Source organism: Pezoporus flaviventris, unplaced genomic scaffold, assembly GCF_033815535.1.
Source record: "Pezoporus flaviventris isolate CSIRO_AGI_PZ_B2104156 unplaced genomic scaffold, CSIRO_AGI_Pfla_v1 ptg000007l, whole genome shotgun sequence".
NCBI lineage: Eukaryota > Metazoa > Chordata > Aves > Psittaciformes > Psittacidae > Pezoporus > Pezoporus flaviventris.
The window spans coordinates 85873232-85886053 of NW_026892555.1; the positions used below are offsets into that span (position 1 = coordinate 85873232).

General features: G+C 39.3%; 1 protein-coding gene across 13 annotated transcripts in view; it reads right to left on the reverse strand.

The window, feature by feature from the left end:
• DUSP22 (dual specificity phosphatase 22) overlaps positions 1-12822 on the reverse strand; it is a 50612-nt gene that overhangs the window by 10901 nt on the left and 26889 nt on the right. For 9 of the 13 annotated variants that reach the window (XM_061449352.1, XM_061449353.1, XM_061449358.1 and 6 more), the window contains one exon: positions 3610-3659. The exons of the other annotated variants lie outside the window; for them this stretch is intronic. In XM_061449352.1, coding sequence (XP_061305336.1) covers positions 3610-3659 — 50 coding nt within the window. The remainder of the gene's footprint in view (positions 1-3609; positions 3660-12822) is intronic. 13 annotated transcript variants of the gene reach the window in all.

Sequence of the window (12822 nt, forward strand, 5' to 3'; positions counted from 1 at the left end):
TTCACTTCTATGGTCTAGCACAAGTTTTGGTTAAACACTTCAATGCTTTGGTTTGAAAAATACCTGCTAATGAGCATAACACCTTTGCAAGGTATTAAATATAGCTAGTAGTAAATTCCATTCACTCAGCTTTATTCACCTTCCTTACTGGTGAAACACTGCCAAGTGTGTTTCGGGTATTCATGAAAAAGAGAAGAGAAACGGCCAAGCTCAGAATCAGCGCTGCTCTGCAGAACCACAGCCCCTCCTCACTTTGAGTCAGAGAGTAAGAGACATGTATTCCTCCACAGCCCTATGGTATCAAGGGTCCCTGCTGCCTCCAAGAGACACAGTTACCTAAACTCATTTTCAAAGTTATGGTACAAACCATATTTACACGAAAACTAAGATTAAGGACCAGTCATCTGCATGGCAAGTGCCAGACACGAAGAATGGCATCTTACACTAACCGCAAAACAGTTGATTATCATCTGTAACAGGAAAGCACTTGACAAATGTGTTGATTTGCAGCCTATTTGTTGGACTGCACAGTTACTTCAAGACAATTTATTACATGATATCTGGCTTTTACATCTCCAGGCTTAAAGCTGGGTCCTGAACGGCATCATCTTCACAGTGGGAAAATACCACAAGAAGAACCACCAGTGGAGTGCCCCTACCAGCACATTGTAAAAGTTATCTAAACTTACACATTAGCAAGCTGGATAATCCAAAACTAGGATGAGGGCAGCTATGATACCAGATCTGCATGTTTGTTTGTTGCTAATCAGACTTCTGTGAATGTTATAAAGGTTAAAAAGAAAGCATCCAAATCAGACAGGAAGAAGCATCTCTCCTTTAGCAATGGTTTAGTGTGAGGTGTCCCTGTCCATGGCAGGGGGGTTGGAACTAGATGATCGTAAGGTCCTTTCCAACCCTAACTATTCTGTGATTCTATGTAAATGCAACAAAGATCCACCTAATTTTTTCTTCATAGGTTATCTGGCTTCTATCTACCACTAACAGCCTGACCATCAGAAGTTAGTCCTTTAGAAATATGTAGCCTAGACAATTAGCTGGAACAGGACAGGAAGGGAACATTTCATTTCTATAGAATTAATGTTTTAGCAACAAGTTCTAATAGGAGATGACATATCTGGAAAAGTCAAAGGCCCAAGGTAAAGTTCTCACAGTCCAGGGAAAACACTCATTTAATGCATAGGAAGCACCTGGAGTCTCAAAAGCAACTGCTTGATTCCTAGCCTTGGTAGCAGCAGAACATGCAAGTAGAAGCAAGACACTTTGGAGTCACTTTAGTGAACCACCACATGTTAACAGGGGAATCCCTGCTGTATTTCCCTGGCAGTTCATGCCTCTGAGGAAGGGAACTCCGCTAAACAAACTTACTAGGAGTAAATGTGTATTACACATATAAGAAGCCAGAAGTTTCCATCACAAAAATGAGCTGAAGTGAATTAAGAGCTCACAATCCCAAAGTTCAGCAGGTAAAGGCTTCATGCTGGACCTTATCAACCTGCCAGCAGCTGCAAAGTAGCAGCAAAGCATCTGACAAACTTGCTGTTGGGAGAGACAGTGTCATGGTTTAAGCCCAGCTGGTAACTCAGAGTAAGACAGCAATGCGTATCTGGTCAGTTGTGCCTGTCAACCATTGCTGAGAAAACACAAGGACCTTTTTTCTTCCTTTTTTCCCCTAACACCATCAGAATCCCTCTTTCAAAAGAAGAGGGTAGATTCACAAAGATATTGCAGAGGGACCAATTCCCTTTTCTGTTCCCCAGCTATCCCTCCCTCCACAGGGGAGTACAGTTAATTGCTCCCAAAGAAGATTGTGTCAAATCCAAAGACAACTTCCTCTTGCTTTCAGAAGACTGCATATGCAAAGCAAGCAACATTGCTATTTGTGAGCACTGTGACTTGATTTTACTTGAAGATCTGAACTGTGCAAAGCAAAAAAGAAAAATCAGTTACTCATCAAGTTTTAAGTGATAAAAATATATCAGTATTAGAAGTAATGACATTTGCTAGCAACCACCCGATACTAAAGCAAGTGTCTGCAGCATAACAGAAACAACACTCATGCAAATATTGTGTCTTCTTACTGAAGCTGTAAGAGCTTTGGTAGCATGCCAGACAGCTCAAGCGCTGGAGGTGGTTTTTCAATATAGCTCCTTGATATTTAACAGTGAGGGAAGGGCTGAATTGTACACTGATTAATGCTCATCACAAATGCCATTCTATTTCCATTCCCAACTGATCCAGATCTCTATTAACAAAGGGAACAGATTTTCAAAACATTTTCAGAAATGCTACAGACAACAGAGTACCAGCAGACAATAGGAGTATTTCCCTCTAATCTCACATTCTTTTTTCCTTCCCAAAATAATCTTTTACATTTTTTTTATTTATTTTAAGTATGTCCAGTTGTCCATGACAATGGCAATTGGTCACCTGCCTCCTCATTACAGACCTGTCTTGAAATTTAGGGTTTTGGAGTGTTTTTTGTTATGGGTTGGGAGTGTGTGAGTGTGTGTTTTGGTTTGTTTTGTTGTTTGGTTGGTCTCTTTTTTCCTTTCACGACAGAAATGCAGAATGAAAAGGCAAATCACCACACATGCAGTGCCATGCTGGAATCTTTCTAGGGTATGATACACACATACTCTAAAAATATCCACTGAAAGCATAAGCCGGAATATTGCTGTGATGTGAGAAAAACAGTTCTGCATTTCCTTCCGTACCTACCAGGCCTCTTTCAAATACTTGTTTCTCTACAAAACTTGGTAGCAGGAAGTGGCTGAAACCCCCCTCACCTCTCCCCAACATAAACAGTGAACTCTAGAAGAAAGAGCTGGTCACCATCCAAGTTCTCTTACAAAACCTGTTTTGATTTCTCTCTGGAATCAAAACTTGCTATGCTCAATGGTTCAAAACATTAAAACCAAGGATAAGTCCATGAGTATTTCATGAATGTTAGCAGAGGTGAGAGAGAAGGGTTGGGACGCCCTGGTTTCAGTACATATATCCTCAAGGCAAGAGTCATTGCAGGGCAGAAACTCTCTGCAGTGCCAGCCTACTACCAAGAGCAGCGGGGCCTTCTGAGGTAGGTTTTAAAAGTCTAGAGCAGATAGTTGCAGGGGTAGTTAGCACACTGGACTTTATCTTGAAGGCTGACTGTAAGGAGCTTATTTCAACCCTTGAAGGTTTCATACCTCCTTCAAATATTTTCTTTTTGTTAATGGCTGGAGGTAACACAAACAAGGAACAGACAAGCAAAAAGATTTACAAAAACAATGGCTAAAATAAACTGAAATTAAATCAGGAGCAGACTCACTAAGAAATTCCTGAAGTTTAAGGCCAAAACCAAAGAGTGTTTACAAACTGATCCCCCTACAAACCCTGACACAAAAAAAAGCAGGGTCTGAACCAATGTGGCTGGGATAAAGTGCTACTGTGTTTTCTGAACAGATTAAAAACCCCATTTGTGTAATACAAACCCCATTTGTGTAATACTTGTGAGAGATCAGAATCAGATCTTTCAGCTCATTGTAAAACAGGCATCACAGTACTGAGGGATTTCTGGGGTTCTGCATTTTATTTTTAAAGAAAACTTACAAGTTCTGTGAGGGTGAGTCAGCAGCAGGAATGCAGAGATACTTCATTCCCTGTGTAAAGAAGCAAAAAGGAATGAGAAGAAAACATCCAAGTTAAATACATTTATCTACCACCGTGCCAAGTCCTGCTCTACACTGGTGCAGTTTTATTGACTTTGAGGAAGGCATACCATTATTCAGACAAGCAGACATCATCTCTATGCAGCCAAATTTTAGTTTTAAAACTTTTTTCACATCTGCTTTGTTGCTAAGACACCAGCACATAGCTTAGTCATGCTTATCCCAATGTCCAATAATAGAGCTCCTTAAAATAGAAGCATCTTTAGTAAAGAGGCATAAACCTCTTTTTTATCATCTCATTCTTCTTACATTTCTAGTAAAACTAAATTGCACCTTCTCCTGCCCTTCATCTTCTCTGAACAGAGGCTACAACCTCAAATTGTGATAACCGATTTCTTCTGATCCCATGAAGTCATTTTTCTTTACCTCATTGATAAACCAAACAAAATGCATTTCAGAGAAGAAAGATGTCTGTGGCATGGGTTTTGTATTTTGTTTTGGGGAAAATTCAAGCAGGACAACTGTAAAACTCACACTTTTCTTTCACAAACTTACCCTTAGTTTCTTAGTCCGCTATCATGAAAAGTTACAAGATCAAGTCGGGAAGTCAGATAACCATTTCTGATGCATTAAAAATGTTACTGGTTATATTTAAAACAACACTATAATCATGCACTACTGTTTTGCATTGCCAACACTTGTTTTAACTGTCATTTTATTTTAAAGCTTGTTTTACCCCATAACTGTTAAGAATAAGAACACTTCTGAAAGCATATTTAGCTACCTTCTTAAATAGGACTTCCAAGAATATAGGTTGCAGCTCAGACACAAAAAAAAAAAAATAAAAATCATTCACTGGGAGTCAAAAGATGCAGTATGAATTTTTCAGATTTACTTGTAAAGACCAGGATTCATAGCAAAATAGCCACCATAAAATGCACCATAGTTTACCTTTCTGTAACAATACAAACCCCTATATAATAATCCTGCATGTTCAACACACAGGGAAAGTTATACATTTATCTGTAAGATCCTTTGCCAACAAGGTGGAACACAACATGCATATATACCTGGCATTTCGTTTGCCAGCTGGGGTGAGGACAGAGTTTCACTGCTCAACTCTTATGGCATCTTCCCCAACATCACCTTTGCTGGCTCAGAAACCTCTATTTCCCCTACACACACTCTGTTACTTCACTTGCCATCTTGCACCAAAGAGCAATCCCTTTTCTAAAAGGTCCAGATCCCTCGCATCATGATACACCATCATGCTAATCCTCTGCAAGATGCATAAACTTCACCACTGTGGCAGAAAGGACATGGGGAAACCTCACCCCCACGACACTACACATGGTAGAGCCATTTTCTCAACAAAGCAGAACCCCGTCAGCCAGCATCTTCTCCACAGCCACACAGACCTGAGAGCCTGCCCTGTCCTCACCAGGCTTTACCACCACTCTGACAGGCCATCCCCAGCATGCCACAACTGGAGGAGAGTTACTTGTCTGTGGCCTTCTGGTTTGGGGAAGGCAGAGTCGGAGGGGAACACTCTGCAGACAGTACTAAGCACAGAGATGGAGACATGGCAACGCCTGACAACAGAGAAGGCACCATCAGGCCAACACCAAGGCAGTGACAACACATGGCATTTTGCATGAGAGCTGCATGGCAAAATACAGCTGAGGGGAGAGAGATTAAGAACAGTCAGTTTGTAAACCAAAGCAGCCTGCTGCTGTAGGCAATGACATCAAGTACAGTCCCTCCTGCCTTGCATCAGAAGGGATGCCTGCTGTGGGAAACCAGGATGGCTCCACAACCATAAGCTGACCCACAGCAGTTCACACAGATACATTCATTTCAAAAGACAATGAAGCAGTAATACATATATTGATAGGCTGCTGAACCAAAGATGATAATTATATTGTGACAGATGAATAATATTAATAAGCCTTTTGTATGACACATCTGAGAGGCCTGCCTTCGACATTAGTATCACTTCAAGTCACTCCAGCAGAATGATGGCCTGAAAGTAAATTTACATGCTATTCTCTCCCCCACACCTCTAGATAACGCCATGTCACTAGGTGCACCACCAAGGCCAGAAACAGGAAGATAACTGAAGGTAGGAGATGGGTTAACTCCAGAGCACACCATATGCCAGAAGGTTCTCTCCTCCAGCATGCACTGAAGCAAGCTGTTCCACAGATTTCGGAAGCTGTGGCACATGCCGAGAGCTTTTCACAAGCTGAGTGCAGAGGGGCTTTCAGATCATGCTCACTTTAAAAGCAGAAGTAGCACCAGCACAAGTTTAAGACCCACAATGTTCTTTTTTTGTCATGGCTAACTAGTTCCCACTACCGCAAGCAAGCACGAAACTAGCCTATGAGAGACCGCACATGGTACTGAATGGCTCATCCAGAGCCTGATCCTGGAAGGCTTCAGCACCTACAACTTCCAGTGAAGCCCACACCACGCTTTTCCTTACTTTGTCCACAGATGTTCAGCATCAGGCTATTAGCTTTACTAATACAGCTTTGGAGACAGGCAAAGGTTAAAGTTACTGGAATTTGGTATTTTGACCAACGCATGTCACTTGCATGGTGTTTTTGGAAAGCTGTGGTGATGGACTCCTCCCTGTGAGGAAATAATCACACACTCAACTCAGAAATAGTTATAGGTGGGATTTCAAAAGTACTGTGCAGTGACCTAACCTGACTCCCACAAAAATCAACAGCGAAACTTTCGGTGACTTTGACCCAAAAACACTTTGGCCAGAGTTGGTAACTCCTGAGGATCCCACCCTACCATCAAGTTTTGCTTTTCTTGGTTGAAGTAATAACAGAATTAAATAGCATTCATTAAAACTGCATACCTGAAATACAAAACTGCACACCTGAATGACACAAGATTGAGCAGGTATTCATAAATGAGACTTGGGATTTTCTGTATAGACATTCATATGTTGATTACTGGAATTAGCTTTTCCTCACATACAATGGATAGACTTTATTTTTCAAACATATTGGCAAAAGGAAGACACGTAATCACTGAACCCTACTGTCTGTGCCTGTTGGTTTGCTTTGTTTTGTTGGGTTTTGGTGTTTGAAGTTTTTTTTTAAACTACCCAGGATCATAATGTTATTTGTTTATTTGTGCCCCAAGACACTGCTGTCCTTCCTGTGCACATACACTGCAGATAACATCTAAGAACTGTCCCAAAGGGACCTTTCAAAGCAGAACAGTTTATGCCAACCAAACATGTAAATACCTACAACATTTTAGATGGTGTAACAGCACGTAAGAGAGACATGTCACTTTTTTATTGCCTAGTAGTTTGTTTGCCATTCTGAAACTGCAAAGTGTAAGATGTAAGATGGCAATGATCATTGAAACAGCAACTAAAACAGAGTAAGCCAAATCAAGAGATTGTTGAAGAGTCAAGCAGACCAGCTCCTACTGAAAATTTCAACAGGCCCCAAATCAGTACCCAGTCTGCAGTTTCCTTAAACTTGAATCAGGTTGCAGATGCAGTACCCCAAGTTGAACCAAAATAGCATATTAAGAACGCTGGGAAAACAAACAGAAATTATATGTCAATCACATGGAAGTCTTTATTTTATTTATTTATTTTAAAATTAACTCTATTTTGTTCACTAGTAATGACAATTCACTGAAAATTATTCAGTGGAGGAAGGACAGAACAACTCAAAACAGGCACTGTACCACTTTACCTACACACACTAAATTAGGCGCCACAGAATAGGCTACTTATCCCAAAATGTGATTTGTTCAAAGCAAAAAGCTAGAAATTATAAAAACTGAGGAAATAAAAATATTAATTTTAAATCCTACATGAAGTAGTAAATCCACTTTATTTACTGAATACTGCTGCCAATATGCTGTTATTCAAACATTTCTTCAGCTGACAGTTGTGTCAGTCCTGTCTTACCTCTCCAAACAAGTTTTTCTCCAGATTTCTCATTTAAAAAAGAAAAAAAAAAATAGATTTTATGTGTGTTCTAAGGTAATAAAACAGTCCGCACATGTGGAATGTGTTCAAACCCAAGCTTCTAGGTCAATGAGATGCTGAACAATGCTTTCTTCTGCTCATTTCAATTCACTACTTCTTCACACTTGTTACTGTTACTCACTTTCCTTTCTCCATCAATCATCTTCACCACCAAACACCCCTACCCTCAACACACACACTTCTCTAACCTTTGTTATTATTCACATCATGATCCTAATTGATGCCCTCATCAAATAAAAGCAGCACTCCCATTTCTTTTGGTGTATTTAATCTGTTAAAATTGCCCCCTCAAAACAAATCAGCAAAATAACATATAATTTACTTTTCTGAGGTTTTTGTTTCAGCAGAGTAACCACCAAAACTAGATTTCTGTCTCTCTTAGGCCCTGAAACTAAGTGCCACAGTTAAACCGATACAGTGAGAGCTAACAGAACTAGAGCAAGTATTCTGATTTCAAGATTGTCAAAGTTGAAACAAGCGAGAGTTAAGTAAAATTCGTAAAATTCACTGTTATTTGAGAAACAGCAATAACACTCACACAGTTTCATCACAGATTCTAAAACTAAGTTCTGCTGCAGTAAATCCTGAATATTAAAACAAAAAAAATGAGGTGCACACATATATGCAGAGGTTTCACACTACAGTTAATAAAGTAATCACGGAATTGGCGTTCAGATTACTTTATACAAATGATTTTAGAGGTCAATCTGCTAAGATGGGAAACAGAACAGTTAACTTGTATTTGGAAAACTCAGTAAGAATATAGAACACCACCTTCATTACCATTAGCTTTAAAAAAAATAAAAAGATAATTAAATCTTTGTTATTAAATCCAGTATTCCAGGATGTGTTCAGGAAAAGTAACAGCCCAGTTTAAGAAAAGCTCTGTTTCTATTCTACTTACCTATAATCCATTTTAAAAACTCCAGCTTCATTTTAACTAAACTTTAAAAAATGGGTTTGCTTTGTTTTTTTTTTTAGTAGAACACACAGAATTTTGCAGTAGCCAAATGACACATCTAGAAGTTCTACATGTCAGATAATGGGTCAGTGACTGAGAATAGAATCTCTAAAGAGCACAAATGAATTTAATTGCATGATACCAAGAATAATTTCAACTCCCCACAGGATAAGGTGCAAAGACAAATGCAGCACCTATAAGGATGTTTGCTCCTTTGTAATGATCAAAGATGTTCTGAAATCATTCAGAATTATGTTCAGTTTGATTACACATTAAATCATGCTAACAGAGTTTACCTGTGAAAGAAAATTGTCAGCGATTTTCATACAAAACTGAGTACTCTGGCAAAAGAGTATGCATGAGAGTAAGAGGAAGGACTAAAAATGCTACTCAGTATTTCATGTTTAGTGGGTTTCCTAAGTAATTTTTCTTTTTTACAGATGTTCTTCAGAACACTGTTCCTGCCACTGCTATATATACAGTATTTCAGATGTTTTAGTTAGCACTAACTAAATCTAGTTGGAAACCTGAATCTAGAACTTCAAATGTTAAAAGGTGAGGAGAAGGGGAAAAAACCTCAAATTACAAAATTTCTGTTCTCCAGGGGCAGGGGTTGGAAAAAAAAGAAGTTTAAAAAGGAGCAGGATTGTATTTTTGGCATTAAACCTCTCTATTTAAATTTATGTAAAGATATCATCAACGACTTCCAAGAAATTTTTTTTAAACCTAAACCCATAAACTTAAATTTGTGAACCCAGATGCAAATAGCAAACCTCCAGCACCTGGCAAGTTCTTTCAGGTTAGTCAAAACCCACGTGTTAATTTCAGTCGTCACATCAACAGATGAGGGCAGGAGGACTTATATTTGTTTAGGGACATTTCAGCAAAAAAGCTAAAGTGGGAAACAGCCAGCACAAAGCTTCCTTAAACCAAACCAACAGGAGTTAATCAAGGGTTTTGTCCAGTAATGCACCAAACTGAACCTGCTAAACTGAAAATCGTTCAACCGTTTGTTTGTCCTTTCAGTTACTTTCTGCAGCAATCACCATTGGTGCTGATTTTATTAATGACTCATAGAAAATACATTTGTGTTTCAGCCAAAAACAACTACCAATTGACTTTAGTGAACAACACACACAGGTTTAGTTTTGAAAACTATAAATGAAATTGAAATTACACAAAGATTATGAACAGGAGAAAGTGGGATGCTTCTGCAATAGAATTTATACAGTCACTTTGTGTTATATTGAATAATGCAATAGTTTTTACAAGTTCTTTGCTATGTTTGTTGATGGGTTTTTTAGAAAGTAGTCTCAGTGACACTTTTGAAAAGTCTGTATCACTAAGGCTGGAATGTGCCAATCAAAAGCACATCCTATTAAAGCACTCCTTCCCCATCTCTCCTCTCTATCCCCTTTCTAAACTGTAAGGGGGAAATGCTAAAGAGTTACGGATTTTCCTTTACTTGCAAAAAGGGCTGAACTTATTATTTCTAATTCTAACCCTGAATTGAATTCTAACCTGGCTTATCTGAAGCAAAGCAGAGGGGGAGAAGAGACTAATGAATTTATACTAAATTGTGGTTTATCTTCTTCAGAACACACCAAGAGTATTTACAGGACTACATACTTCACCTGAGAGGAAGGACCTTGCTAGTCTGCTCCGAGTAAACGATGTATTCAAGCTCCCAGGCATGTTAGAGCATATCTAACATCTGAGCACTACCTATCACACTTGGTGCCTGAACCCCCGAGGGGATCTGAGTACGGCAATAAAACAATATATCCCACCTGCCTCTTTTCTTCAGGGAACAATGGAACATGATCCCTACACCTCTGGAATATGCTGACATTACAGGCATGGGTTAACACACTCTCCACACCATCGCCTCTACACAGAGTGGGTCAAGAGCATTTACTCTGTTCTGGTCAGCTCTGTATCCAATCTCTGAGAAGCACCAGTCATTTGTTGGTCTAAACATGTCTTGTGCAAACAGGTCATCACCGAAAGCTTGATACAATCCTCATCCTCTTCTTGCCATCTGCCACTATTGGAATGTGCTTCCCTGACAGCTAGTGTGTGCTGAGCAATCAAACAGTGAACTAATTTAGCGCATCACCACAGCAGCCTCTGCCCAGGGTTACCTCATGATCAATGCTCAGCCCAACACACTTCAAAACCCACCTTGTGGAAGCCTCTTGGAGACTTCTTAGTGGGCTATCAATGTAATTTTTGAAAAATTAGAGCTCCCAACTTCCCAAGCAGAGCCAATGCCAGACAGGGCATTACTTTAAACTAGAGAGAATTGTCTGGTGCCACTACACCTGAAAGAAAAATGGTAGCTATTTTGCTCAGCATGGTCTTCTGAAACATCTCATGAGGGGAAACCCTTACCATGAAAAGGCAGTGAAACATCATAGAAGAAAGTTCAGGTTTTTATTAGAAAAAGTGCTTGTATGCTTCCCCTTGATTGTAGCACAAAGGCTGAAAATTGACAGCTTCCAACACTGGTGATAGAAGAGCTTAGTGCTATAGATGGAAATGCAGCAGTCTGACTTGACTAAATTATTAATTTGCAGAGCTGATCTTTATACAACAGTAATGACCTTGCAATATGATATTAGCAACTCTGATTTTGAAGACTGCCTTGCCATCCCCCTTTTAAATAGTTCCCGTAAGTCTTTGGGCTGGATACCAAAGAGAGCAGAGCCTGTGCAGAGCACATGTTGCACAGCCATATCCAGCACGGACTTCTCTCATCATGTCATGAAGATGCAATTTTCATATATGAATGGCCTCCCACAGCTCAAGACTACTTTATGCTATCCGGCATCATAACATGGTTTTAATAGACTGGTGGTTCTCACTTGCTGAGCAGCATCTGTCCAGAATTAGCATGTTTGTTTTTTTTTTTGGTTTTGTGTTTTGTTTTTGGAGGGTGGTGTTTTTTTTTGTTTTGGGTTTTTTTTTTTGGTTGGGTTTTTGTTCATTTGTTTGTTTTGTTTAAGTAGGGCTGATTGGTTTCCCAAATATTTCCCTATTTAGTTATTTTGTGTTGAGCAGTGATACACTTTTGAGTTCAGAAAAATGCTTTCTGGACTGCTGTCTGTGTAACAATATTCTGTCAGGTTACAGAACTACAGAAGAAAGCACTAAGACAGCTTTCAGCACTTCCAGAGTTATCAGCTGAAGGAGCTGGGAACACAACACAGGGTATTTTTCTTTTGTTTAGCACAGGATAACCCTGTTATACACACACCTAAAAAATGAAGTCAATCCAGAATGTGCAACCAGGAAGAAAAATTTCCACAAACCAGTGATGGAAAGAAAGAATTAGAAAACTAAAAGGACATGAAGCTATTTCCCTTCAAGGCTTCAGTAAAAGTTCCCCCATAGTAAACCTCATCACATAAGTGCTAACAGCAGATACGAGAGCTTTCTATAGCAAAAAACAAAATACCTGCAAAAATGCTATCTACAAACTATGCTTAGCAGATTACTTGCAGTGTACCAGACCTATCAGTTCAATTCCTCTAGAAGAGCTTGGTTTGCTTTCCTTTTTTAAAAAACTGCACATGTATAGTGTAAAGCTCATTGGTAAACGTGCCAGACTATCATGCCCAGCTAAAACGGCATTAAAATTTACAACATCCAGCCAGGCTTGAAAAAAAACACAAAACAAAATTCCAGATCTTAATGCAAGCATGAATGCATTACTCACAGCCTACAGGCTGTGACCATTTGATCTTAGAAACACTTCCCAGTTTTGGATACGTGTGCAGTCATTCAGCTCTTCACTGTCCTCCAAAGTTCTGGAGGTACCAGCCAGCCACACACTCTTTTTTTTAATTCATAAACTTAATCCAGCACTTCACTCTTGTGATTTCCCTGGCTGCAAATTTCCCATTCTTAGCACCTTGTAAAACAAGCATATCACAGCATTCAGCAGAGATAAAACAGGTGTAAATAAGTTATACAGCTTCTCTATAGCATCCTTATTTTTCTACAACTTCTATTCCTCACACTTACTGGTTCTTTTCCAGTCACAGCATCTTTTTGTTGCCTGTATTCTATTAATGCATTTCACTGTTTACTCAAGGAGTATGAAAGATAGTTCTGAAAGATCAGCAGAGATTATTTTTTTAGCTGTGCTCTTCCCTTTC